Source organism: Ochotona princeps, chromosome 3 (assembly GCF_030435755.1).
Source record: "Ochotona princeps isolate mOchPri1 chromosome 3, mOchPri1.hap1, whole genome shotgun sequence".
NCBI lineage: Eukaryota > Metazoa > Chordata > Mammalia > Lagomorpha > Ochotonidae > Ochotona > Ochotona princeps.
In genome coordinates this window covers 74,137,311-74,158,793 of record NC_080834.1, presented here as the reverse complement: position 1 = coordinate 74,158,793, position 21,483 = coordinate 74,137,311, and the positions used below count along the sequence as shown (strand labels likewise).

Genomic DNA, 21,483 nt, shown 5'->3' with positions numbered 1-21,483 from the left:
GAAAAGCTGCTAATTATGTGCCACAAGTTGATGCCATTTTCCCTATTTCAACAGGGAAAAAGTTCTATTTTCATATTTCATCAAGTTGACATAGAAATGTTCCCCACAGCTGAACAGAATATCTTCTGAAACTCAATTTGCCTAACAAAGACTTTTGGAAAGAATGAAACAGTATGTAAGAAGCTTCCTTTTTGTAAGCCAGTCCTCTTTGAATTCATTTCACTCTGACCAACATGAATTATTGCTTTCTGAAGTAGAAACAAACTTTTGGGACAAAGTAAGAACACTTCAGAAACTAGTACAACCAAAGGGAAAATACATGTCATTCACACTGGAAAATGTGCCAGCTATTATTTTAATACATTCAGAACATTCAGATGTCAGATAGCCTATTATTGTGAAAGACAATTTAACCTAATGAAAGGTTCAAACTAAACTATGGCATTTGTGTCACTTTGGAGGTAATAGGAGGAAAATGGGAAGATAAATTTAACTCACAGCTTCGTAGAATACGATATAACTTAAACCAACAAGGATTGCATCAGGTAGTAGAAATCAGGTTTGCAGAAGATAATGCAGACAGAATGGAAATTAAATGTGTCAATAGAGTTTTCTTAATTTAAGGTAGCAGTGGCTCATTTTGATGTGTTTCCTAAAGAAACACTACAAGGTAGAGCAGTGCAAACAAACCTGAAGCCCCAGAGTGAGAAAGTGGAGTGATAACTAGGGGATGAAAATTCACATCGCAAAGGGTCACAGGGCAGTGTAGTTAATCTGACAAGCCGTATTCACGAAAAAGAAAAAAGGTAGTTCTAAATCCTTAGCAGCAAGATTCAAGATAGAAGGAACAACTTTCCTGAGAGGAAGATGTAACTCCTAGTTGCACTTCAGATTAACTGGCAAAAATTTAGAACATACGATGCACAGGCTTCATCCAAACATGAAAGATTGTCCCTGTTGGAGAACGGGCATCTGCAAGCAGTAGCACAATCGCTGTTCAGTGACCCAGTTTCACACAGATGAGCTTCACTTCTGCCACACACAAAAATGTCACCAGCTATTAGGTTTGGCATCCTAAAGGAGGAATTCTCAGTTCGTGACATGGACATAGGGACTCTAGTCACAAGTTTCTAATATGGGTATCAGAAAATAAATATTTCTGAAGACAATCAGAATAATTATGTTCCCTTAAGATCCAGGTGGATTCAATGAATTTCTCAAACTAAGAATTTTCATTTTTGTATCTAATTGATGTCAGACACAACTAACTCGTCTCTCTAATTCCTATAATTACCTTCTAATCAGGAGATGTCTTACCCAACGAGATCTTTCTGGAATCCTAGTTTTCCAACATAAGCTTTTGGCACAAATTATTCAAAAGCAAAACTGAAGAGCTATTTCACATTTCTACATATGTATTCTCTCTAGCCAGACAAATGGGAGATCATAGCAAAAGCACTCTATCATCTGGCTATAAACATGGAAAATATAAAGCCATAATTGTAGCAATGCTAAAGAAATGCCCAAATCTAATAATTACAGTCTATTCAAGATAAACTCATTGCTTTAATAAGAAAAGCAAAGCTGCTTTTCTAATTTCAAGGCATGCAATGACTTGAATGTGGCTTAAAGTTTATGTGTTGAAATCTTGGTCTCCAGTATGGTAGTGTTGAAAGTTAGGGTGTTCAAGTCATGAGGGCTCTAGCCTCATGAAGGATTCAATCTTTCCTAAACTAGTGCATAAGGTTAATGAATTATAGAATTTTGTCATGTAAGTGGACACGCTAGCTGATTCGCTCTTTCCGTAAGATATTCTCTACCACGTAAGAATGCCATCACCGAGGAGAAAATGTGCTGCCATCATGAACCACAGCCCTGTTCAAGAATTACCCAGTCTCAGGGCCAGCACAGTGGCCTAGTGGCTGAAGCCCTCACCTTGAACACACCAGGTTCCTATATGGGTCCAGTTCTAATCCAGGCACCACACTTCCCATTCAGCTCCCCGCTTGTGGCCTAGGAAAGCAGTCAACAACGGGCCCAAAACCTTGGGAACCTGTGCCCATGTGGCAGACTGGTAGAAGCTCCTGGCTTCAAATTGCCTCAGTTGTGGCCGTTGTGGTCACTTGGGGAGTGAATCAATGGACAAAACATCTTTTTCTGTCTCCTCTGTATATCTGACTTTCTAATATAAAAAATCCTTAAAAGAATTACCCAGTCTCAGATATTTCCTGTTGTAAACAGAAATGGATCTTTGTTCTTGCTTTACAGTTCTGTCAATTTCATAAGTTACTGAGTTACACAAATCGTCACAAGATAAAAGCTTCAAATAAAATGGTATCTGTTGTCACACAAGACTAAAATGAGAATTGATTTTACTGATACAAAGTTAGGCTTCCAATAAGGATTTCATTCATGACGTAATTTCGTATTGAGTTTTGCCTAGTCCCTGAGCCAGTTTATTTTAGATGTTGGATTTTCTTATCTTTCCAGCTTATTTTCATTTGGAAAGACTGGCAAAAGCCAAATAGCACAAATTAGCTACCTTTTCATATGTACATCACATGATTAAGTAAACTAAAGGGCAATTTGATACACATCCATAGGTATATTTTCCTTTTAGTGCTGTTGCAATAGGAACCGAAAGCAATCCATACTATTATCTAATATGAAATTACATTTTGGTACATGCCAACTAAAAGGCCAGGGAATGGTTATCAATGTCCTTCAGGACAGGTGCTGTCATGATGGAAGACACTGCTTTGAAAACACTGAGGCCCTTACGAAGCCCTTAGTTAGGTATTGAAGGCCATTTAATTGCTTTTTGCTAATAACTCAGTTCTCTAATGCCCAATTCCAAAAGGCCATTTCAGGAAGCACATTTAGATTTTCCCAATTTGAAATTGCATGTCACACTGCAGTCTCAGTATTTATCAACCACCTCAGAGAAAGAACCTCCAGTATCTCCTATAATTTGAATAATGGCCAATTTTCATCAACCTGGACTTAATTAAGAAGTGAGAAGAATGGCTGTCATGGTAAAATTTGAACCATATGAGATTCTTAGCCTATTTGAGGAATTGGTTAAGTACAACTGAAGTCAAGTTACGGACAGCAAAGGCATAGCCTGAAAAAACTTAGGAGGATGGTGGCTATTAATTGCCCTGTATTACTATCTAATGAGGCTAAGTTAAATGATTCAGCAACTGGAAGCCCCATAGAGTCGTGGAAGGGGCTGACTGTTTCAGCCTAAGCTGGAGGCAAAGAGCTCGAGGAAGCCCTTACAGCTGAACCTGCTTATGTTAAGGCAGAGTATGAGTAGGGAGCGGTGCTGTATAGGTAACACGCACATGGCTTGAAACCGATGGAAGTGGCTGCGGCTGGGCCAGGGGCTAGGGTAATAAGAACAGTCCGAGGGCAATCGTCAGATTAATTAGCGCAGCTGCAGCTTCCTCCTACTTGACCAAACTGCAAATGGGCGACACCTCACTTCCCTTCCATTCCAAACAAGATCCACCTGCACTTTCCTTTAAGTCCAAGTAGGATTCAAAAGCCACTAACCTGAGAGAGAAAGGTATCCGTCTTGGTAAACATTCTGGTTCTGCATTTCGGGTTCCAAATCCTTTGAATTCCTTTGACCCAAGGCCACAATGAAAAGCCAGTAGTAAATAAAGCACCTGAGCTACTTGCTGCTCACTGCTGCCCACAAGAGCTCCAACATAAGGAACAAGCTTTCTGACACAGAGACAAAGCTAAATCAGACTTCTACCCCCACAGAGGTAAAGACAAGATTCCAGAAGCCCTACAGGGGCAATATCAACCAGAAAGGGGAAACTTGTCCGAAATACTCATAGACCAGGGTGCTATCAAAATCGCTTAGCCTTTCAAACAGAAAACCTTAGCCTACTACCAGACAGAATCTATACCTACCTTTCCAAACCAATGCAAAACCTTAGCCCACTTCCGGATAGAATCTATATTTAGCCTTTCTATTCAAGGTGTAACCTTACCCACTTTCGTGTGGAATATATATTTAGCCCTCTGACCAAGGCGTAGGACTCACCACACTTCATCGGATGCCCTTAAGTCCCTGTTTGATGCCAGTCCTCCGGGCTTTCCTAATCAGCAGGCGTCGAGACCACCGAGGATTGAGGCCTGTATTCTTGACCGCAGAACCAAAGGGCGAGGGATGATTCTTCTTTACAGAGAACTTGGGCGCTTATATAAGGGAAAGGGGGAAGGCAGCAGGCCAATCCTCATACTACTCCACTCAGCAACCACTGTGATTGGTTGCCTGTCTGTATGGACCCTCCAATCACAGATTACATTCTCCACGCAGGGGTGGAAGCTGTGTCTCAAGCCACGGGCAAGCAAGAGGAGATTCACCTGTGCACAAACACTAGCACCTGGGCTGAAGGATAGACCTTGGGGCATATTCATCACACCTGGCTGATGAATAGAATGAGGATCGCTTTTATTTCTTGAGTTAATTATCAAGAAAGTCTTGCACAGTTCATTCAAGAACAGAGAAAAGCGGGTGGGATACAGCCCACCGCTCTTGCTGCATGCCCAGTGAACAGGCCAGGCTGAGGTCTCAGTAAGCTAAGACCGTTGTCAGATTTCCCCTGGGACACCATGTGCTGTGTGCTTAAGGGCTCCCACATGGGCTAAGAAGACAGATCCAGGGGCGATCTCTCACCCCACATCCTGTGACATAACACATTCCAAAAACATGTGGACCTCCAAGACGTCCCACAGAATGGTTTACATACATGGGATAATGTAGAGTGAATGAGTGTAAGAGGTGAAGAGTACACTGGAGAAATTGGTTTAGAGGGTACTCTAATGCAGTTTTGTATATCCAGGAATGAGGGGCATGCTAGAACAATGCCTCTAAAGGCAAAAGAAAAATACTATGTTGTATCCCCTATAAAAAATAAAGCATGGAGTTTTGCAACCAACATTTTCCTGTTCTAGGTACATTAATATGGCTCATATATAGGATAATACAAAAGACTTCCAGCTCTAAATGGAACCCATAGACTACCTGGGATTTAGAATACATGCTTCCACTCAACATTCCTTCCCTTTTTCTTTTACTTCAGGTTAGTCTTACAAGAAAAATCTGACTGTAGTACCCACTGTTGCCAGCTGGCTTTCCATTTTCTATCTCCTGCATAGAACCTAATACAATTTTACATGTCATCTCATTTTACCCTCTACTTCTTTGAAGAAGTTACCAAAAGAAGAAGAAATTATTTCTCAATTTTAAGAATGCCTAGAGGAAACAAAAAGGAGGATTACAACTTGTAAAATGAAGAGGAGAGGGGTATAAAGTGTAGGAAAAAATGACAGAATATGTGTTACAATTCCTCTTGTTGAACCTTCTCTGGTTTCACCTGGGAAGAAACCAGACAGCTTATATGGTTTAAGGAAGTCATGCACAGGTATCATTAGCTTGATTTTAATTGAACAAATCAAACGAATGAAGAACACAAGGTATACAACCAATAAGCTGACATTAAAATATTTTTAAGAAATGTGGCTCAACCATACAGGAAACCTATGGGGGGAGGGGAAACGTTCTTCAGAAAGTGCATGGAAAATGTGTATCATGAAAAAAACCTCATGGATTTCAAGTTTCCTTTCATTTCACATAAATTTATATTTCAATACACTTTTCACAAACTTTCTGAAGTTCACATTTCATCCAAACAGGAAAGGACTAGTGAAGGAAATTATTCACTACAAAGATGCAGGGTCAAATATTTACACAATAGAAGCATCAAACTTCAAAACTTTTTGAAACCAACCTAGGCTTAAAAACTATGGGCTTATCATGGTGACTACAAAACAGGTTTTTCTTATGTCTCCTGTTAAGAAGAATCATCCTGGCCACACAGTCTTGTTAAAATATAAGTTCTAATCAGGGATCTCTGGACTACCAACAACTTGGACTTATTGGATAGTTAACCTATCATAGTCATTATTTTTTGATCTGGTAACCTCAATTCAGTAGAAATTGTAAACCAAAAGAGTAATGAAGAGTTTAAAAGCAAAGACAGTTTCATTCAAACGCCAGGTGGATTTGGAAATCAGTGTGTTGAGCCAGAGAACAGGCCTATGGTTCTCTGAGGGAACATGAGCTTCCAGTTTTGTTAACAAGTAGAAGTGCACATGTGAAGCTTGGCATTTTGAGGAGTAGGCAGGATTAAGCCTGGTGGAAGTCAGAGTGGTCATACTCTTTGTAAGTCTGTTTGAATGTCCAGCTGGGAAATGAACTGCTCACTGGTTGTTCACATACCTTCAAGATATTGCTAGCTTCCAGTGAAAAGTTAACTCTGGAAAATTCAGTTTCCAGTAAGATGACTACTTAGTAAATTGCCTCGTTTAGTAAAATCTCTAAGACTCAGAATAAATAATTTGAAAAAGAACCACTTTTTGTTCCTTTTATGATCATTCTGTAGGCATTTTGACTTTTATTTTATCAGCCTGATAAAAAAAAGTCCCCTAACTGGAGGTTGATTTATTATAAGACTATTGAAACATATGCTTCAAGGAGCTAAACCTACATGGACCCTTCTAAGGTCCTATTGCTGGTATTATGTGCAGAAATTTGTAATTCTTTTTATTAAAGATTTTCTTTCCCCTAAATTCTGTGAACTTGGGGCCCCATAAAGTCTGAACTAGTCTTTGCTGTCTCAAGAGTAAAACTACATAATTATGTTGGATCCCCACAATGGCAGGAAGCATTTGCATTTTATTTGAGAAAGATTATTTTGGAACAATGTAGACAAAGGACTGAAAGAGAATCAGATCTGTAGGGAAAACTGTGAGGAAATCGTCATCGTATTCTAAGCAAGAAAACAGACCTTTGGCATTTTATTTGATAAAAGCAGATGCGTGTCTTCTTAAAAGAACAAGAATCTCTAAGGCATTTCTAGTTCTACTTAGAAAAGCTCTCCTCCTCGACCCAATTTCAGAAGCATTATTCTTCCTCGAAGTAACTGAAGACATTAAAATCTTTCACAGTGTAACACTATGTCTGCGTCTTCAGAGAGTGAAATACGAAGTCTTCAGACTCAAAACTACTGACAGCCATAAAGAAGATAGCAAGTATTTATGTTTTAAAATGAACTGACAGCTTGAAATAGAAAAATGGACATTTTCAACATTCTTCTTAAGAGAATCAAACAGTTTATGCTGTATTTCTTGAGTGAATTTCATATTATAAAAAGTCATAAGATATATTTTTACATTAAATGAATCTGAAGTTCATGTGAATGCATAAATGCATGCCAATCATGAAAACTGAGAATTGAATAGGTAATTTACTCTATCAGAGAGTAAATCTTATTTTAAAGTCACAGAAACCAAACTAATTTTACCAGGATAAGAATTATCAGAGATCCAGTAAAGTCTATAAAATGTTTGATTCCAGATATGGCCAAATGAGTACAAAATTTTACCAAATTAATAGAAAAGGATGGGCCAGTAGATACTTAGCTATTTTTTTTACAAGTCTGTGGATTGAGGGTGAAATTACCAAGGAAGACAACCACACATTGTACATACAATTAACTATTCCTGCTCAGAATGTTGCTCTACCATAAGGAACTGGATAGGAAGAAGAAAATCTTGCATTGTCTGTAGCAGAGTTATTTGTTCTTCTATTTAATATACCCTGGACAGGTATAGCTAACAAAAACCTAATGAGAATGATAGGTTATTAGAGAGTCATAAAAACTTTTAAATTTTTCCTCTTGAAGCAAGGCTATTTGGAACACATCTGAACACATTTCAATTTGATTTCTCAGTTAATGGGCCACAGGTGCATGTTGTTTCTGAAAATATCTGACTGTATAAGGAAGCAAAGTTCCCAGCCATGTTTCATTTCTAGCCTCTATACACCTAAGCAGAAAACTAAAGGACATCAACCTTCACATCAAACACACACAAACAAAAATGAGGCACCATCTTGGTTCTGAAGTTTGGCTCTCCAGGCAAGAGACCTACTTTAAAATATATTGTTTCTACTAATTTCCCTGGACTTATTATGTTGACCCTTCAGAGCCTGAGAGAAAACAGAACTCCAGAGAGTGAAAATATTGCAGATGATATGGGAATAGAAGAGGAGCAACAAACTTTCGTGTAGGAGTGGGATAAAGCAAATCCGGAGAATCTTCTTTCAGCATTCATTCTACCTCTCTAGCATACCATGTTGCAATTGCCAACATGTCTCCACATCACTGCCTGAGATACTCAGACACAGACACCAGATTCTTGGGTCTGTCTGTGACTATGTATGTTCAAGCCCAGTGCCTAAAACACCTGATATATACTCAAATGCCTGCTGTGCAAAAAATTCTTAGAAAATACTCTATTCCTATTGAAAGGCAAAAACCTATCACTGGCTTTATTTATTTGGACTTTAATATTCACATCTTGTCTCACTGTTAAAGAAATGTTATCTCATTGTCAAAATTTCAGTAAGGTAAAAGCAGAATAAATTATGTTTCCATTCATGAAGACGTAGAGGTATGGAGTAGCATTTCATTTCCATACTAGGCATAAAAATAAGGTATTTGGATTCAACATTCTATTTTCATGAAGCAATTTGGGCAAAAGGTTCAGAAACCTTAAGACAAGGTTCCAATAACCATTTGTGAAATAGGCCATCAGAGTGTCTGTCTGCCATGCACTGAGATGCTGAAATGTGCAGGGAAGTTGTGATGATTCCACAGGGAATGTCATCTATCAAATTTGGATTTTATTAGGCTCTAGGGAATCCTGTTAAGAGAGCTTTCTCCTGTGACTTTTATTGTTAACTCTGCTTTCTGACTTCAATGTAATTTTTCCTTAGGGGAAAACACTTGACTCAACTGTAAAGTAAATTGAGTCTTTTTAATCTAGCCCTTGAAAAATAAGCCAATTTCTATTTAACCTTCAAAAACTGACAGATCAGATCAATCCTTGTTAGAACCCAATATGTATCAAACCTAATATTACTAACACATGATGAAATAGAATTCTTATCAGGATACCAGGCTGAATGTTTCAAAATTTCCAGAAAGTCACTTATGTTCTATCTTCCCTCTGACAGGTATACACTTTTACCTTACTTAGCAGCTTTTCTTTTAATTAAAATCTAAACTTCACTACTACAGTAGACACCCCATACAAATAATTTCAGGAGAGTTGCAATTTAATGTCAGTGATTATAGTGAAGACTTCAAGTCCATTTTCTTAAAAAAAAAAAAAAGTAGCTATCTGCTATCTACTATTTATCTGCCTGAAACGCACAGTGACAGAGGTAGAGGGAAAGACAGAGTATTTCTGAACCTCAGGTTTACTCCCAGAGAGCTGGATTAGAAGCAGAACAGCCATAACTCAAACAGTGGTCTGAGGGCAGCTTAATATGCTGTGCTGACAACTCACGTCCTACAGATCCCTTTCAGATTGAGCTTTCCTCACTCTCCAGTTGCTGTATTAGCTCTCAGTGTTCAATCATATCATTCATTGCCCAGAACAGGCATCATCTCCCCAGACTTCTGAGGAAGCTCACAGCTCTCGCAGAAACAAGGGGTATTTAAGGTTGGCTGTTATTATACCCAAACGGGGCAACTTTATGATACAATTCATCCTCCAGAGAATATTTCATGGGGCAAATAACTAAGTTCTGTTGAATCTATTTCCTACAATCTGTCTTTAAAAAAAAGTTCTAATTGTTACCCCTCCTATTCAGGGCCATCTGACTAATCACATTGACACCTGAATTGACTTTTCATCTGCATTTTTACATTATCCACCCAAACCCATTTTTCCCAAAACAAACATCTACTTGAAATCAAAGCATTCACTTCACTTCCACAGGGCCAACCCACTCAAGTCAGTTCACATGTGAACTTTCCTTCTCCCCTAGAAATGTGAGATAATGGAATCTAGTAAATCCTTGAAATATGTACAATATAGTTAGACGGCATTTATCTGCTTTGAAGGCCAAAAGTTAGCTGATACACCTAATTATAAACATAGGAGGGTTAGAAAAATTCCATTACTGGAGAACAAAGCAAAACCAGGGTGTGGGTTATAATTCTACTTTCTAAGGGAGTTAGAATAGATTAGAATTTGGTGTGTCCCATTTATGTTTTAAGCAAGAATGTCCTCTATATCCAGCCAGAAATATCTTGGTAAGTTTCAATGAAAACTTTGTTGTCTCAGATTAGGACAATAATTATTTTCCAGGTTGTTTATATTTTAATCTTTGGCAGTTGGGATGCTGAGTACAGCAATGGGTGAAAGTGAAACTCACAGGAGTAAAAAATATGGTAAGGAATAATTTCTAATAGCTAATATTCAAGGCTGATATTGTGAAGCATTAGAGAAACAATTCTGTTTCATGATTCCAGTTTATAATGTACAATTGAGTGAATTTACACTTATGACTTTACTTTTCAATCTATGTTTACAAATGTGTGTACCAAACAGTTTTGGAACACTTTATGGAATATATATCCCTCCCTCCCCTTCAATTATTTTACTTTAGATTTAGGAAATTTATCTGTATCTGGGATTACTTATCAATGCAAAGTTAATTATATGACCCTGCAGGAATTTTACTTGTAAAATCCCATTAAACCTGACAAACAAATTTACTGCATTCATATTAAGAAGTCTTGAATACAAAATTAAAAATTGAGAGACATGGCTTCTCAATTTTGAACTGTTATAGATTGAAGTATTCCTTGAAATACAATCTGCAGAAAGGTCACCTTCAAGAGCATTAGGATCTCACACTGATATAAAATCAAGATCCTAAATCTTACAAAGTCACAATACCTGGAAAAGTCTTTCTGCATTCCTGTAAGAAACTGAAAAATGTTCCTTCACTGGGTAGTGCGTAAGTTTTATAGTTCTCCGTGGTCCCTATAAACATATCATTCATTTATTTCACACATTTGGTGCTTGGAGAGGCATTCACAACTGCAAATCCACACATTTTATGCAGTGATTTTTAAACCAGTGGTGATTTTGCTCACCACCCCACAGCCCAAGCCCTTGCAAAAACTATTTAGCAATATTTGGCAGTATTTTTAGCTCTCACAAACCAAGGTGAGTGCTATTGGCACCTTGTGGGTCGCAGTCAGAAATGGTGTTTAATGTCCTACAATATGCAGAAAGATACTTCCCACTCACAAAAAAGAATTATGCCTCTAAAATGTCAATAGTGTCCAACAGAGAAACCCAAAGAGGACACCCCTAGAACCTCCTGGTATGGCACAGGGGCCTCCAGTGATCTCTTTCTAGCCTGAGGATGAGTCCTTTAACATATTGGTGAGCATCTCTTCTAAAATCTGTGTTTTCTTTCTTCACAATATCCCTCCCTATACTGAAGCTATAGATTTTTCTGTTTTATTCTAAACATATTACAAATGTTTAACATTTAAGACTTCAATCAATCTGGAATTTGTAGCATGAGAATCAGAGATGCCATTTTATTTCCATATGGATAGTCACAGCTTCAATAGCATTTTGTGACTAATTCATCCTTCTTTACTAATTGGTAGCAGCAGCTCTGTCATTTACTGAGCTTTCACAAAACACTAATCTGTTTCTTCTGATATCATTAAACTATACTTAAGCTTGATTTTTTGTTTGTTTGTTTGTTTGAGAGAGACAGTGAGACAGATATGGAGCAACATACAGATTCCATTTGCTGGTTCAATCTTAAAAGGCCCACAGTGGCAGTGCTGGGCCAGGCAGAAAGCAGTAGCCTTTCACTGAATACAGGTGTCCCACAGAGTGGCAGGAACCTGAGCAATCTCTTGCTATGCTTCAGAGTAAGCTTTAGCAAGAAGCCAGAATGAAGAGCAGAGCCCAGGAATTAACATCCAGGTTAGCCATTGTCCTCTCCTGTAGGACAACTACCTTGGAGACATATTTTGTACCAGCAGTCCTTCTATATGATACCACGATTTCTTCCCGACACCCTACAACTTACTCAGGATCAGCCCTCTTGGATTTTAATTGAAACTGTGTTAAGCTCACAGATTGGGCAAAAATAATAATTTTTCCCACTCATGAATACAGTATCCCTAGTTTGATTTTTTCATACTTTTCAGTGAACTTTAATAATTTCTCCATAAACAGAATGATAGATGTATCCTTGGGTGTGTGAATATATATAGTTCTTGACTTAGTATTTCTGTCTCCAGTAACTTTCTTTAGTTGGATCTCATACAAATATATGGCAAACTTATTGAGATGTCTTAATAGCTTGTCTGTAAATTTCCTTATTTTTATTCAACCAAAGCTTTTGTATTAGTTGCTTCTTCTGAAATACCTACTCCTAATTTTTTTGTCTCATTGTACTAGCTCTAATCTCTAGCATAACCATAAAGAGTAAATGTTTCCATTTTGCTTTAAAAGTAGCACTTACAAAGTTTCACATATAAATATGATATTTTTCTTTCTAGATTCTTGGTAGGCATGCTTTACTAGGTTGAAGTGCTTTAGCAAGCCATCCCATACAATGCAACTGTTGAAACTGAAAATTATTTCACAATTAAGACACTTAAGAAATTCCATATGTAGGCAGGACTCTCTGACCTCCTTCTTTGTGCCCGAAAGCAGGTCATACAATTTTTCATGAGAAAGATACCCTTTCTGTACCAGAAAGAGAATGATGTCATCACTAGACACTGAAAGCTGATGTTAAAACATTCATACAAAAGTTATTAAAATAAACCTTTTAATTATCCCCCCCCATATATTTCCTAGTCACTTTTCCACAATTTGTCTTCCCTATCCCGAGTCTTTTTTTTTTTTTTTGGCCTTGTCATTTTCTGACACATTTTTATTTTTTAAGAAAAAGATGGTAAATAAGCTCTCAGTTCTAACAAGTTCCTAGGTCTTCATTTTCCCTGTAAAGGCTCCAGGGTACATGTAAAAATGCTACATAAAATTTGTGTCTCGGGCCAGCATCGTGGCACATTTGTAATGCTGGCAACCCATACTGCTGGCAACCCATACAGGTACCCGTTCAAATCCTGGCTGCTCCATTTCTAATCCAGCTCCCCGCTAATGCACCTGGGAAAGCAAAGGAAGAAGGTTGAGTGTTTGGGCTCCTGCAACCATGTGGAAGACAAGAGAGAATGCTCCTAGCTCCTGGCTGCTGGCTCCTGGCTCCTAGCTTTGGCCTGGAACAGCCCCAACCATTGCAGCCATTTGGGGACTGAATTAGTAAATGGAAGCTCTCTATCACTGCCTCTTGCTCTCTGTAACCCTTTCAAATAAAAAAATCTTCGAATAAAAATTACATGTGCTTATTTTTTCCTGTATTAATGACTTTATGTCAGTTTATTCCTCATGCATAGCCATAGAACCCAACATAGTAGAAGAAAACCTTTTTCTCTTTTAGAGTTTTGAGGAAGTTTTTTTAATTAAAGGTTTTTCCAAATTTTAACATGCCAAATGAGTGGAAGTAAGCCACTTATAACAGGCTAGCTGCCTTGGTCCATTTTCTGTTGCTATAATATCTCAGCCTTAGTAATTCATAAGGAAAAGGTTTATTTTGATCGAGGCACTGGCATCTGTTCAGCTTGCAATGAAAAGCGCCTTTCCCATAACAGAAGGAGAAACGGAAGTAGGTGTGTGTAAAAGAGAGAAAAGTGGGCCAAACTTTCACTTTAGCTAGCCCATTTCCATGAGAAAAGCATTACTCCATTCAACAGCACTCTATCCCAGATCCCAATAGCTAGCACTAGATCCTGCCTCCCAGTACTGATACCAAAAAAGCTTTGGTTGGGACAAATTATATCCAAATAGAGGGTCAGTTCAGTTTTCATAGCCAGACTGAGCAGTATAAACTTTGTGTGTCTGCACATCTCATCAGTGATTGTACATACTTGGCCCACTCCTAGGCACCTGTGTTCACCTCTATGGGCTCCATGCCTTGACCAAGGCTATTGACCAAGAGTTTCTGAAGCACAGCCAAGAAAAATTACATTCCTTATTCATCATTGCAAATTGCCGTTATTGTGTGTACATTGTTACTGTATTTAAGACATCTGTGTGTATGACTACTGGATTTTGCAGGATGAGCCATATCATTGAACAGAACTGAACTCTCTGACAAGTGGACACAGCTCCTGGGCTATTCCAACTTACATGTAAAGAAACCTGGAATTATGACTAAAACCACGTCAATCATGATTTTAATTTTCTTACCATTTTTCTTTGTAAAGACGTCCAGTGTTCTTAAAAGACTTGCTTTTATATTGACAGATGCAGCCGAAGGCCTTCCTGTATCTTTAACCTGCTCTCTTTTCACATCCAGCTTCTTAAGAATATCTACATAGCTTAAATCACATTTGACTGAGATTCCATTTCGTTTTCAGACATGCAAATTTCCCTAAAAAAACCTTAAATGCTTTAACCTCAAGCACATCACAGTTTTCAATAAAAGGCTAAAACAATGGTCAATAAACTTTTAAGATTCTTTATAAGAGAGTAAACATACCTCAAAGTTCCAATGTCTTCCAGCTCTAACTCGAAAGTCAATGACCAAACTAATCTAGAAAAGAAAAAAAACAAGAATCCAAATGTAGTCTAAAGCTTTCTAGTGCCTGATGAATATACATTCTCAAACACGTGAAGAAAACAACCTCTGTGGGGATGAGGTGGTGGGGTAGGGGTGTAAGTGTGTGTGTGTGTGTTTGGGGGAGGGGAAGGTTGGAAACTTATGTTAGTGTTATGGGTAAACAAGAAATCCAAAAGAAGGATCCTTGGAGGGGCCTGAGTTGTGGCATAGCGTGCTAAGCCAATATTAGAGTCCTGGCTGCTTCCCTTGTGACACAGCTTCCTGCCACAAGGCAGTTCTCTATACCATTATTATTTAGTGGCAGAGATCAGAGGTTGTTTATAGACAAAAACACGCTCAATCCCTTGCGTAATCTTCTGCCAGAAAAGCAGCCAGCCATCTACTACTTACCTCATTTGTTATGTAGCTGTTGGGAAAGTTCCCTGGTACACCAGCTTCTGGCAGCTGTAAGGCTGGTGTGGGCCACATCTGTATACATCTGTGTTCCTCTCCTAGGTCAATCGCCGCAGACTGCAGCAGCAACACCCAGGCTTTAGCCACACAGAGTTACAACGCTGGGGAAATTCCTTTGAAGATAAGCTTTTTTTGTTGGATTTAACAAAGGTACACAAAAAACTTCACATGTAATGGGCTTCAGACAGATTAATCAGCAGGCTGTGGGTTTAGCATTCTTGTTTTTGAGGTGAAAATCCGTCCCAACGTCTTAGTTTTGCTCATCCTGTTCCCTTCCCCATGCCTTCCAACCATTTCTGCAGCCTGGGAGTAACTGCGGCGCCTCCTGATAAACTGGTAAATGAGGAAGAGGGTTTTTTTTGTTTGTTTGTTTTTTTACATCGACTATCAGAACTGTTGTCACCGGCCACCAGCTTCCCGGGGAGCACCTGGCCGAGCTGGGTGTCCCAAGGCCTTCGCTGCCCGCCACCGCTCCTTGTCACGCCCCACGGGGGCGGCGCGGCTTCCCAGGCGCCTGCCCCGCCGGAGCGGGAAACGGGGCGGGATCAACATGACGTTCCTCAGGAAGTTCACTCCGGTTGGAGAGAAGCCCGGTTCGGAGACAGGGAGGCCGGAAAGAAGGCAGGCTCTAGTTTCCTTGGTGACGGTGGCCGGGCGGTCGCCTGGTAACGGATCGCGCCCGCCCTGACTACGCCGGCGCAGGCTGCTCAGGCCGCGGGGGTCTGAGAGGCAGTACTCCTTTGCTTCCTTCGGCGATGGCTGCGGCCGCGGCAGTGGTCACGTCGTCGGGTTTAGAAGATGGGGCATCTCGGCCCCGCGGGGAAGGAGCCGGAGAGGTAGTCGTCGAGCGGGGGCCCGGCGCCGCCTACCACATGTTCGTGGTGATGGAGGACTTGGTAGAGAAGCTGAAGTTGCTCCGCTACGAGGAGGAGTTCCTCCGGAAGAACAACCTGAAGCCCCCGTCCAGGTGGGTGCCTGGTCCCCGAGTTCCTGGATGCCAGCGCGGCCCGGGGGCCCTTGACTCGGCCCTACGTCCACCGAACAAACACTTGCTTCCCTCTTCCCTGCTTGGGAAGGCCCGCGCGCGCCAAATTCAGCAGCCTAGGTCCTTGGAGCTCTTGGAGCTCAGACGTGGTATTTCTATAGAGACAGAAAGCAAGTTCTGGGGCAACCATTGGGCTGGAAGACAATATGAACGTCCTTTGAAATATGCACCTCCACAAGACACAAACTTTGTGAGTATAAATGAGAAGTAGACACCACACACACACACACTCACACACACACTCAACCAGCCACCCACCCACCCAGCATCGCCTGTAATCATCCACATAGGTAAATGCATCATTTAGTTTCTAGTTTCTTTTTTCCTTAGGAAACTTTCCCTGCAGCTGGCTCTCATGGGAACCAGGGTGGTGATGAGGAGCACTATGTATGCAGTTGGTAAACTTGTGGACAAACTGTAGTGGCTTGAAGGATGCGTGCTTTTAAGAACAGCTTGTTCAGAAACGGAAACATGGAAGGGACGAGGGAAACGACAGCTGTCGGAATGACCCTGTTATCACAGAACCCGAAACTCTTGCACTTATTCTGGTGGAGAAACGTCAAGCCCTGATGGCAGTGCCATTAGTTGCTAAGGGTAACGGACAGCTAGCACTTCCTCTAATTACTGCTGCCTAGTGATGGCGAGATAAATAAATTGCCCCACTTTTTCTTCACTGGGAACACTTACCTTTGTCTATATAATCTTCTAAGAGCTCCGGTACTTTCACTTAATGTCAACTGTTTTTCTCAAATAATTAACCTTGACAGCTTTAGTGTCTCCCTGTAACCAGTATTGCAAGATATGTATTGTATATTTATCTACTATATTCTACCTTTTGTAAATTATTTCATAATTGGAGAAAATAAGGGGAAAAAGTGTTACTTGCTCTGTGGTAGATGGGATTGGGGTTGAAAATGAATCAATGGAATAATGCAGACATTATTTCCTGTATTAATAAGAATGCATTTTTTCCAGGTGTGTCAACTAAAGGCAAATGCTTTTAGGATTCTGTTGCTGTTCTCTCTGAAGTGTTGTTTCGTTGGGGGCTCAGCAGTGTGCTTTAAATCCAGGATTGGTATAGAAATCTCCTAGTCCAGGGGTCCCCAGTATGATCCTCAGGATCAGCATTGCCCAGGAACTTAATAGAAATGAGATGCCTTGGGTCCTTTCCTAGGTCAGCCTGTTTGAAAGTTCCAGGCATGGCATCCAGCAGGGTGTGTTTTCAACAGCCTTGCAGGTGGTTTTGCTGCACACTAAGTTTCAGGAACCACTGGCCTGTAGCCTTCAGGCTGTAGTAGTGTCCATTCCTCTGCATTTGAGGAATTATCAGTCATTAAGCAAGACGCAAGTTGCTATTGGAGTGGCCATTTTGAACGGGTTATGAACTTTTACCTGTAAGAATTTCAAGGCCTTTAGAAATTCTCCCTTTTAGCTTCCAGAACATCTGATCAATGGTTTTGTTAATACACATTAAAAAAAGAAAACTTTTTGTCACATTGACTTGAATTTTGAAGCTGACATGTTTTATCCCTATTGTTAGGCAAAAACTATGCTCATATTCAAAGGAGAATTTTTAGAGGACTAAGAGATTTAACAAAAGTCAGCCAATGTTGCCTAGACTCTGAGATGTTCTTAATCCTGGCTATAGTTTAGAACCCTGTGAAACTCTTTGAAATATACCCATCCCAAGTCCTCATTTCCACAACTGCAGATTCAGTCTACTAAGGAGCAAAGAAGTCATGTTTGACCATGGTGCAATACTTTTAAGAATTCCTCAGGTGATTGAATATGCATGCAAGATGAAAATTGCTATTTAACATAACTGATGGTTTAAAAACAGTATAAGTCTGGAGTGAAGAAGTCTTGAAGACTTAACTCTGTGAAACTATTGTATTTCCAACTTAACACTTTCAGAAGGTACTCAGTAATTATTCCTGTCAGTACATGGTTTTGGTAAATGTGGCACATGCTTTGTTTTCTAACATGTACTGTATTTTCTGGGTGCCTGGACTTTGATCTCATATTTTGTGTATGTTAGTTATGGTTGTGGTAAACCCCTTGATTAAACACTGACATGAGTACTGTGAGTTACTCAAAAAGTCAAAGGGTGAGTTATCAGTGTCTAGATTTGAAGGCCATGGGGCTAAGGGCTAAGCAGCAAGGAGGATAAGGCTTTTTAATTTTTTTTTTTTTTTGGAAATTTTGAACTTGACTCCACTAGTTATCATAGACTAATTTTCGTTATTTCACATTCTTCCATGCCCTTCTTGTTTTGAAGCAGACATTATTTTGCACTGCCTACAAACCCTGGTGAACAGTTCTACATGTTTTGCACTCTGGCTGCTTGGTTGATTAACAAAGCAGGACATCCATTTGAGCAGCCTCAAGAATACGATGACCCTAATGCAACAATATCTAACATATTATCTGAACTTCGGTCATTGGTAAGTATACACTGCCCTTCTTTTGTCATATTACTCAGTGATGAACTTTAAAAATTTTAATATTGGCAATTCAATAGCAAATGCTAGCCTTTTGTGAATATGTATATGAATTTATTTTCAGATAAAACCTTATTCATGCCACTTCTGAAAGTGTTCAGTGATGCTCATGGCAGCCCAAAGTAATAGCATTTTTCTAAATCCTGGTTGTATGTCTCACAGCTAAATTTATGAGTTCAATTCTCTCTCTAAAGAATTGATTTGAAAATGATAAAACTGAAGCACTTTATACTTTGAAAGGGAACTTTGATTTGATAGACCATAACAGCTTTCCTTTTCATTTCTGACTTTCCCTGAGGAAAGGCAGTAAAGCATTTCGGTACATGTTATTAATTTTTGACAAGTGAATCACTTTGTCCTGAGTGTATTTGTTTCTGAATAAGATCCATTACAAAGCTACTAATTTATTTTTTTAACCAATAATATTGATGACTTTTCTGCCACTGTGAAATTATTGCTGTTTATTTTGGTACTTCTAACAATAAATATCTTTGTTCTCTAGGTATTTTTTATATAAGAAATGTATATATATATATATTATATAAAGATGAGATGGGTTTCTAAGAAAGTATAATGATAGTTATTTTAAATAATCAAAAAACAGAAAATGATGAATCTACTCAGCAATTTTGTGCTTAAAATCTCCTGATACAATAAAACCAACAGTTAACAATCTGTTTGTCTTGTTTTTCAGGGGAGAACAGCAGATTTTCCTCCTTCAAAGTTAAAGTCAGGTTACGGAGAGCATGTATGCTATGTTCTTGATTGTTTAGCCGAAGAAGCATTAAAATATATTGGTTTCACGTGGAAAAGGTGAACATTAACCAAGTAGTGATAGTAATTTTATGTGTATAACATTTTCTTCTGAGAGTGCAGAGCTGTTAAATTAAGCTTGTAAGAATTTTTTCCTCTTGAGTGGTCTAAACTCAAATGCCACAGGTGATTAAGAAAAGTCTCTACAGACAAAATTGAAATGTCTAGTATTTTCAAAACCGGGTTTGAAGTAATGTTAGATATTATTGTGCCCCTCCCCTGTTCACATATATAATAATTAAAAATCTAGCTGTGACCATATTCTTTGTCAATTATTGAAAAAAATTTAAATCTTTGTATATGTATTTGCATACGTAAGCATACTATATGGAGCCACAGATAGCTACAGACTTAAAGAAAAATGATATTTAATATAGATTAAGTAACTAAAGAGACTGTCTATGATTAGGAAATATATAAATTTCATCTTTTGATGAAAAACATTATTGATGGGTCAGTCGTGGAAGGTAGTAGGCAGATATCTTTGGGTTATAATTAACTGGTATGAAAAGATGTATTATTTCCGGAAGGTACTAGGCAGAATATTTTTGGTTTATAACTAACTGGTACAAAAAGATGTATATATTTCCTGTTAATATTTTTATGTATATTTAAATGTGTTCTTTTAGGCAAATAGTCTATATTCTATTCATAAGTAAATTTAAAAGTCTCTTTTAACTTAGGTTATCATAAGTTCAACGCCTGATGAAATTATTAGCGTTCAATTATTTTTTGACTAAAAATGTCAATTTTAATGGGTTTAAATCAAGCATTATCACTTAATGCAATATGAAGAATGACTACATGACCCATTTTACTTCTTTAATAGATTTAAAAAAACAGCCTGAGATGTGTTATTCTATTTGACACTGTTAAAAATATATCACTGAATTTATTCCAAATTCATAAGAAGCTATTCGTATTGAGATTTTATTTGGTACTTCTTCTGAGTGTGGACAGAATTTATCCCTGTTTCATGCATTGTAACTTGGGTGATTAATAAGGACTGATATATAGGGATTAAGTGGAAAAAAAATGAAAAGTAATAAGCATTAGAGAATGTTTCATCGGTGTAAACATAAATTACATTGAAGTTTCATGTCTATAGATGATTGTTTTTATGTATTTGTGAAAAATTTTGTCTAAGAGAAAAATAAGAAATCTGTTCTTTAACTTGATAGATTTGGTTCAAAAATGCTTCTGTAGTATTAAATGTAAGACTCTTTTTTTGCTTAGTGAAATAGTCTCAGAAAGATAAATGTCATATGTTCCCCCTGATCTGCAGCATCTGACACACAGAGCACAATAAATATCATCTCTGTGAGATTAGCGTGGTAATTAGAATTAACTGCTGCATACAGTGAGAATCTGTACTCACGAGCAATAGGAAGATTTCCATTTTCATTTTAGTTTAATATGTTATATGTAATCTTATTTTTTTCTCCTTCTACTTGCTATGTCACGGTATCTTTAAATATCAGTCAGTTAAGCTTGTTACTACGAAGTGAATGTATGACATTATAATAAATTGGAGAAAAAATAAGGAGGGAGATGGGATGGGAGTAAAGGAGGTGGAGAGTGGAACCCCTGTGCTTCTAAATCTGTAACATGAAAAGGGTGAAAGTTGCTCATTTTATATAAATTTAAAATAAGAATAAAAAAGACTTTGTATTTATATGACCTAAGTAATGTCTTTTAAAAATAAGTTTCCATGAATAAATCCAAATATATTGGTTTTTTTTTAATGTCAGAAATGCATGTACATAATTTTGGTGGAGAAATTATTTCTCAACACTTACTGATAGTTCCATTCAATTTGGCAATAAAACAAAACTTGAGCCATTTCTATTTCCTGCATCAAAATAATTTTAGATCAAATATGTAAATAGAAAAAATAATACTATGTAAATAGCAGAAGACCAAAGGGTGTGCAGGTGTGGTTTGAGGGTTAAACTTAAAATGTAAGTAAAAGGTATTTGCTAAATCTCTGTGATAAGGACTTTAGCAGTGCAAATAACTAAGAGTATAGATAGTAAGCTAGTGAAATATTTTGATGAAGATTAAACAAAGCA

The 21,483-nt window shown here is 38.3% G+C and overlaps 1 protein-coding gene and 1 long non-coding RNA gene across 4 annotated transcripts in view; one reads left to right on the top strand and one right to left on the bottom strand.

Annotated features, from left to right (window-relative positions):
- The window catches only part of LOC131479824 (uncharacterized), a 266,358-nt gene extending 250,972 nt beyond the window's left edge, over nucleotides 1-15,386 (bottom strand). Inside the window, exons 1-3 of one of the 2 annotated variants that reach the window (XR_009245117.1) lie at nucleotides 14,990-15,386; nucleotides 14,519-14,572; nucleotides 7,590-7,706 (exon numbers count right to left, since the gene is read on the bottom strand). This is a non-coding gene — a long non-coding RNA (uncharacterized LOC131479824). Of the gene's footprint in view, nucleotides 1-7,589; nucleotides 7,707-14,518; nucleotides 14,573-14,989 lie in introns of those variants that run through there. The other variant, XR_009245118.1, reaches the window with a different exon arrangement.
- Nucleotides 15,387-15,567: 181 nt separating this feature from the next.
- IFT57 (intraflagellar transport 57) overlaps nucleotides 15,568-21,483 on the top strand; it is a 57,722-nt gene continuing 51,806 nt past the window's right edge. Inside the window, exons 1-3 of one of the 2 annotated variants that reach the window (XM_004593213.3) lie at nucleotides 15,568-16,019; nucleotides 18,379-18,541; nucleotides 19,293-19,411. In XM_004593213.3, coding sequence (XP_004593270.1) covers nucleotides 15,808-16,019; nucleotides 18,379-18,541; nucleotides 19,293-19,411 — 494 coding nt within the window. In that variant the 5' untranslated portion in view covers nucleotides 15,568-15,807. The remainder of the gene's footprint in view (nucleotides 16,020-18,378; nucleotides 18,542-19,292; nucleotides 19,412-21,483) is intronic. The other variant, XM_058661840.1, reaches the window with a different exon arrangement.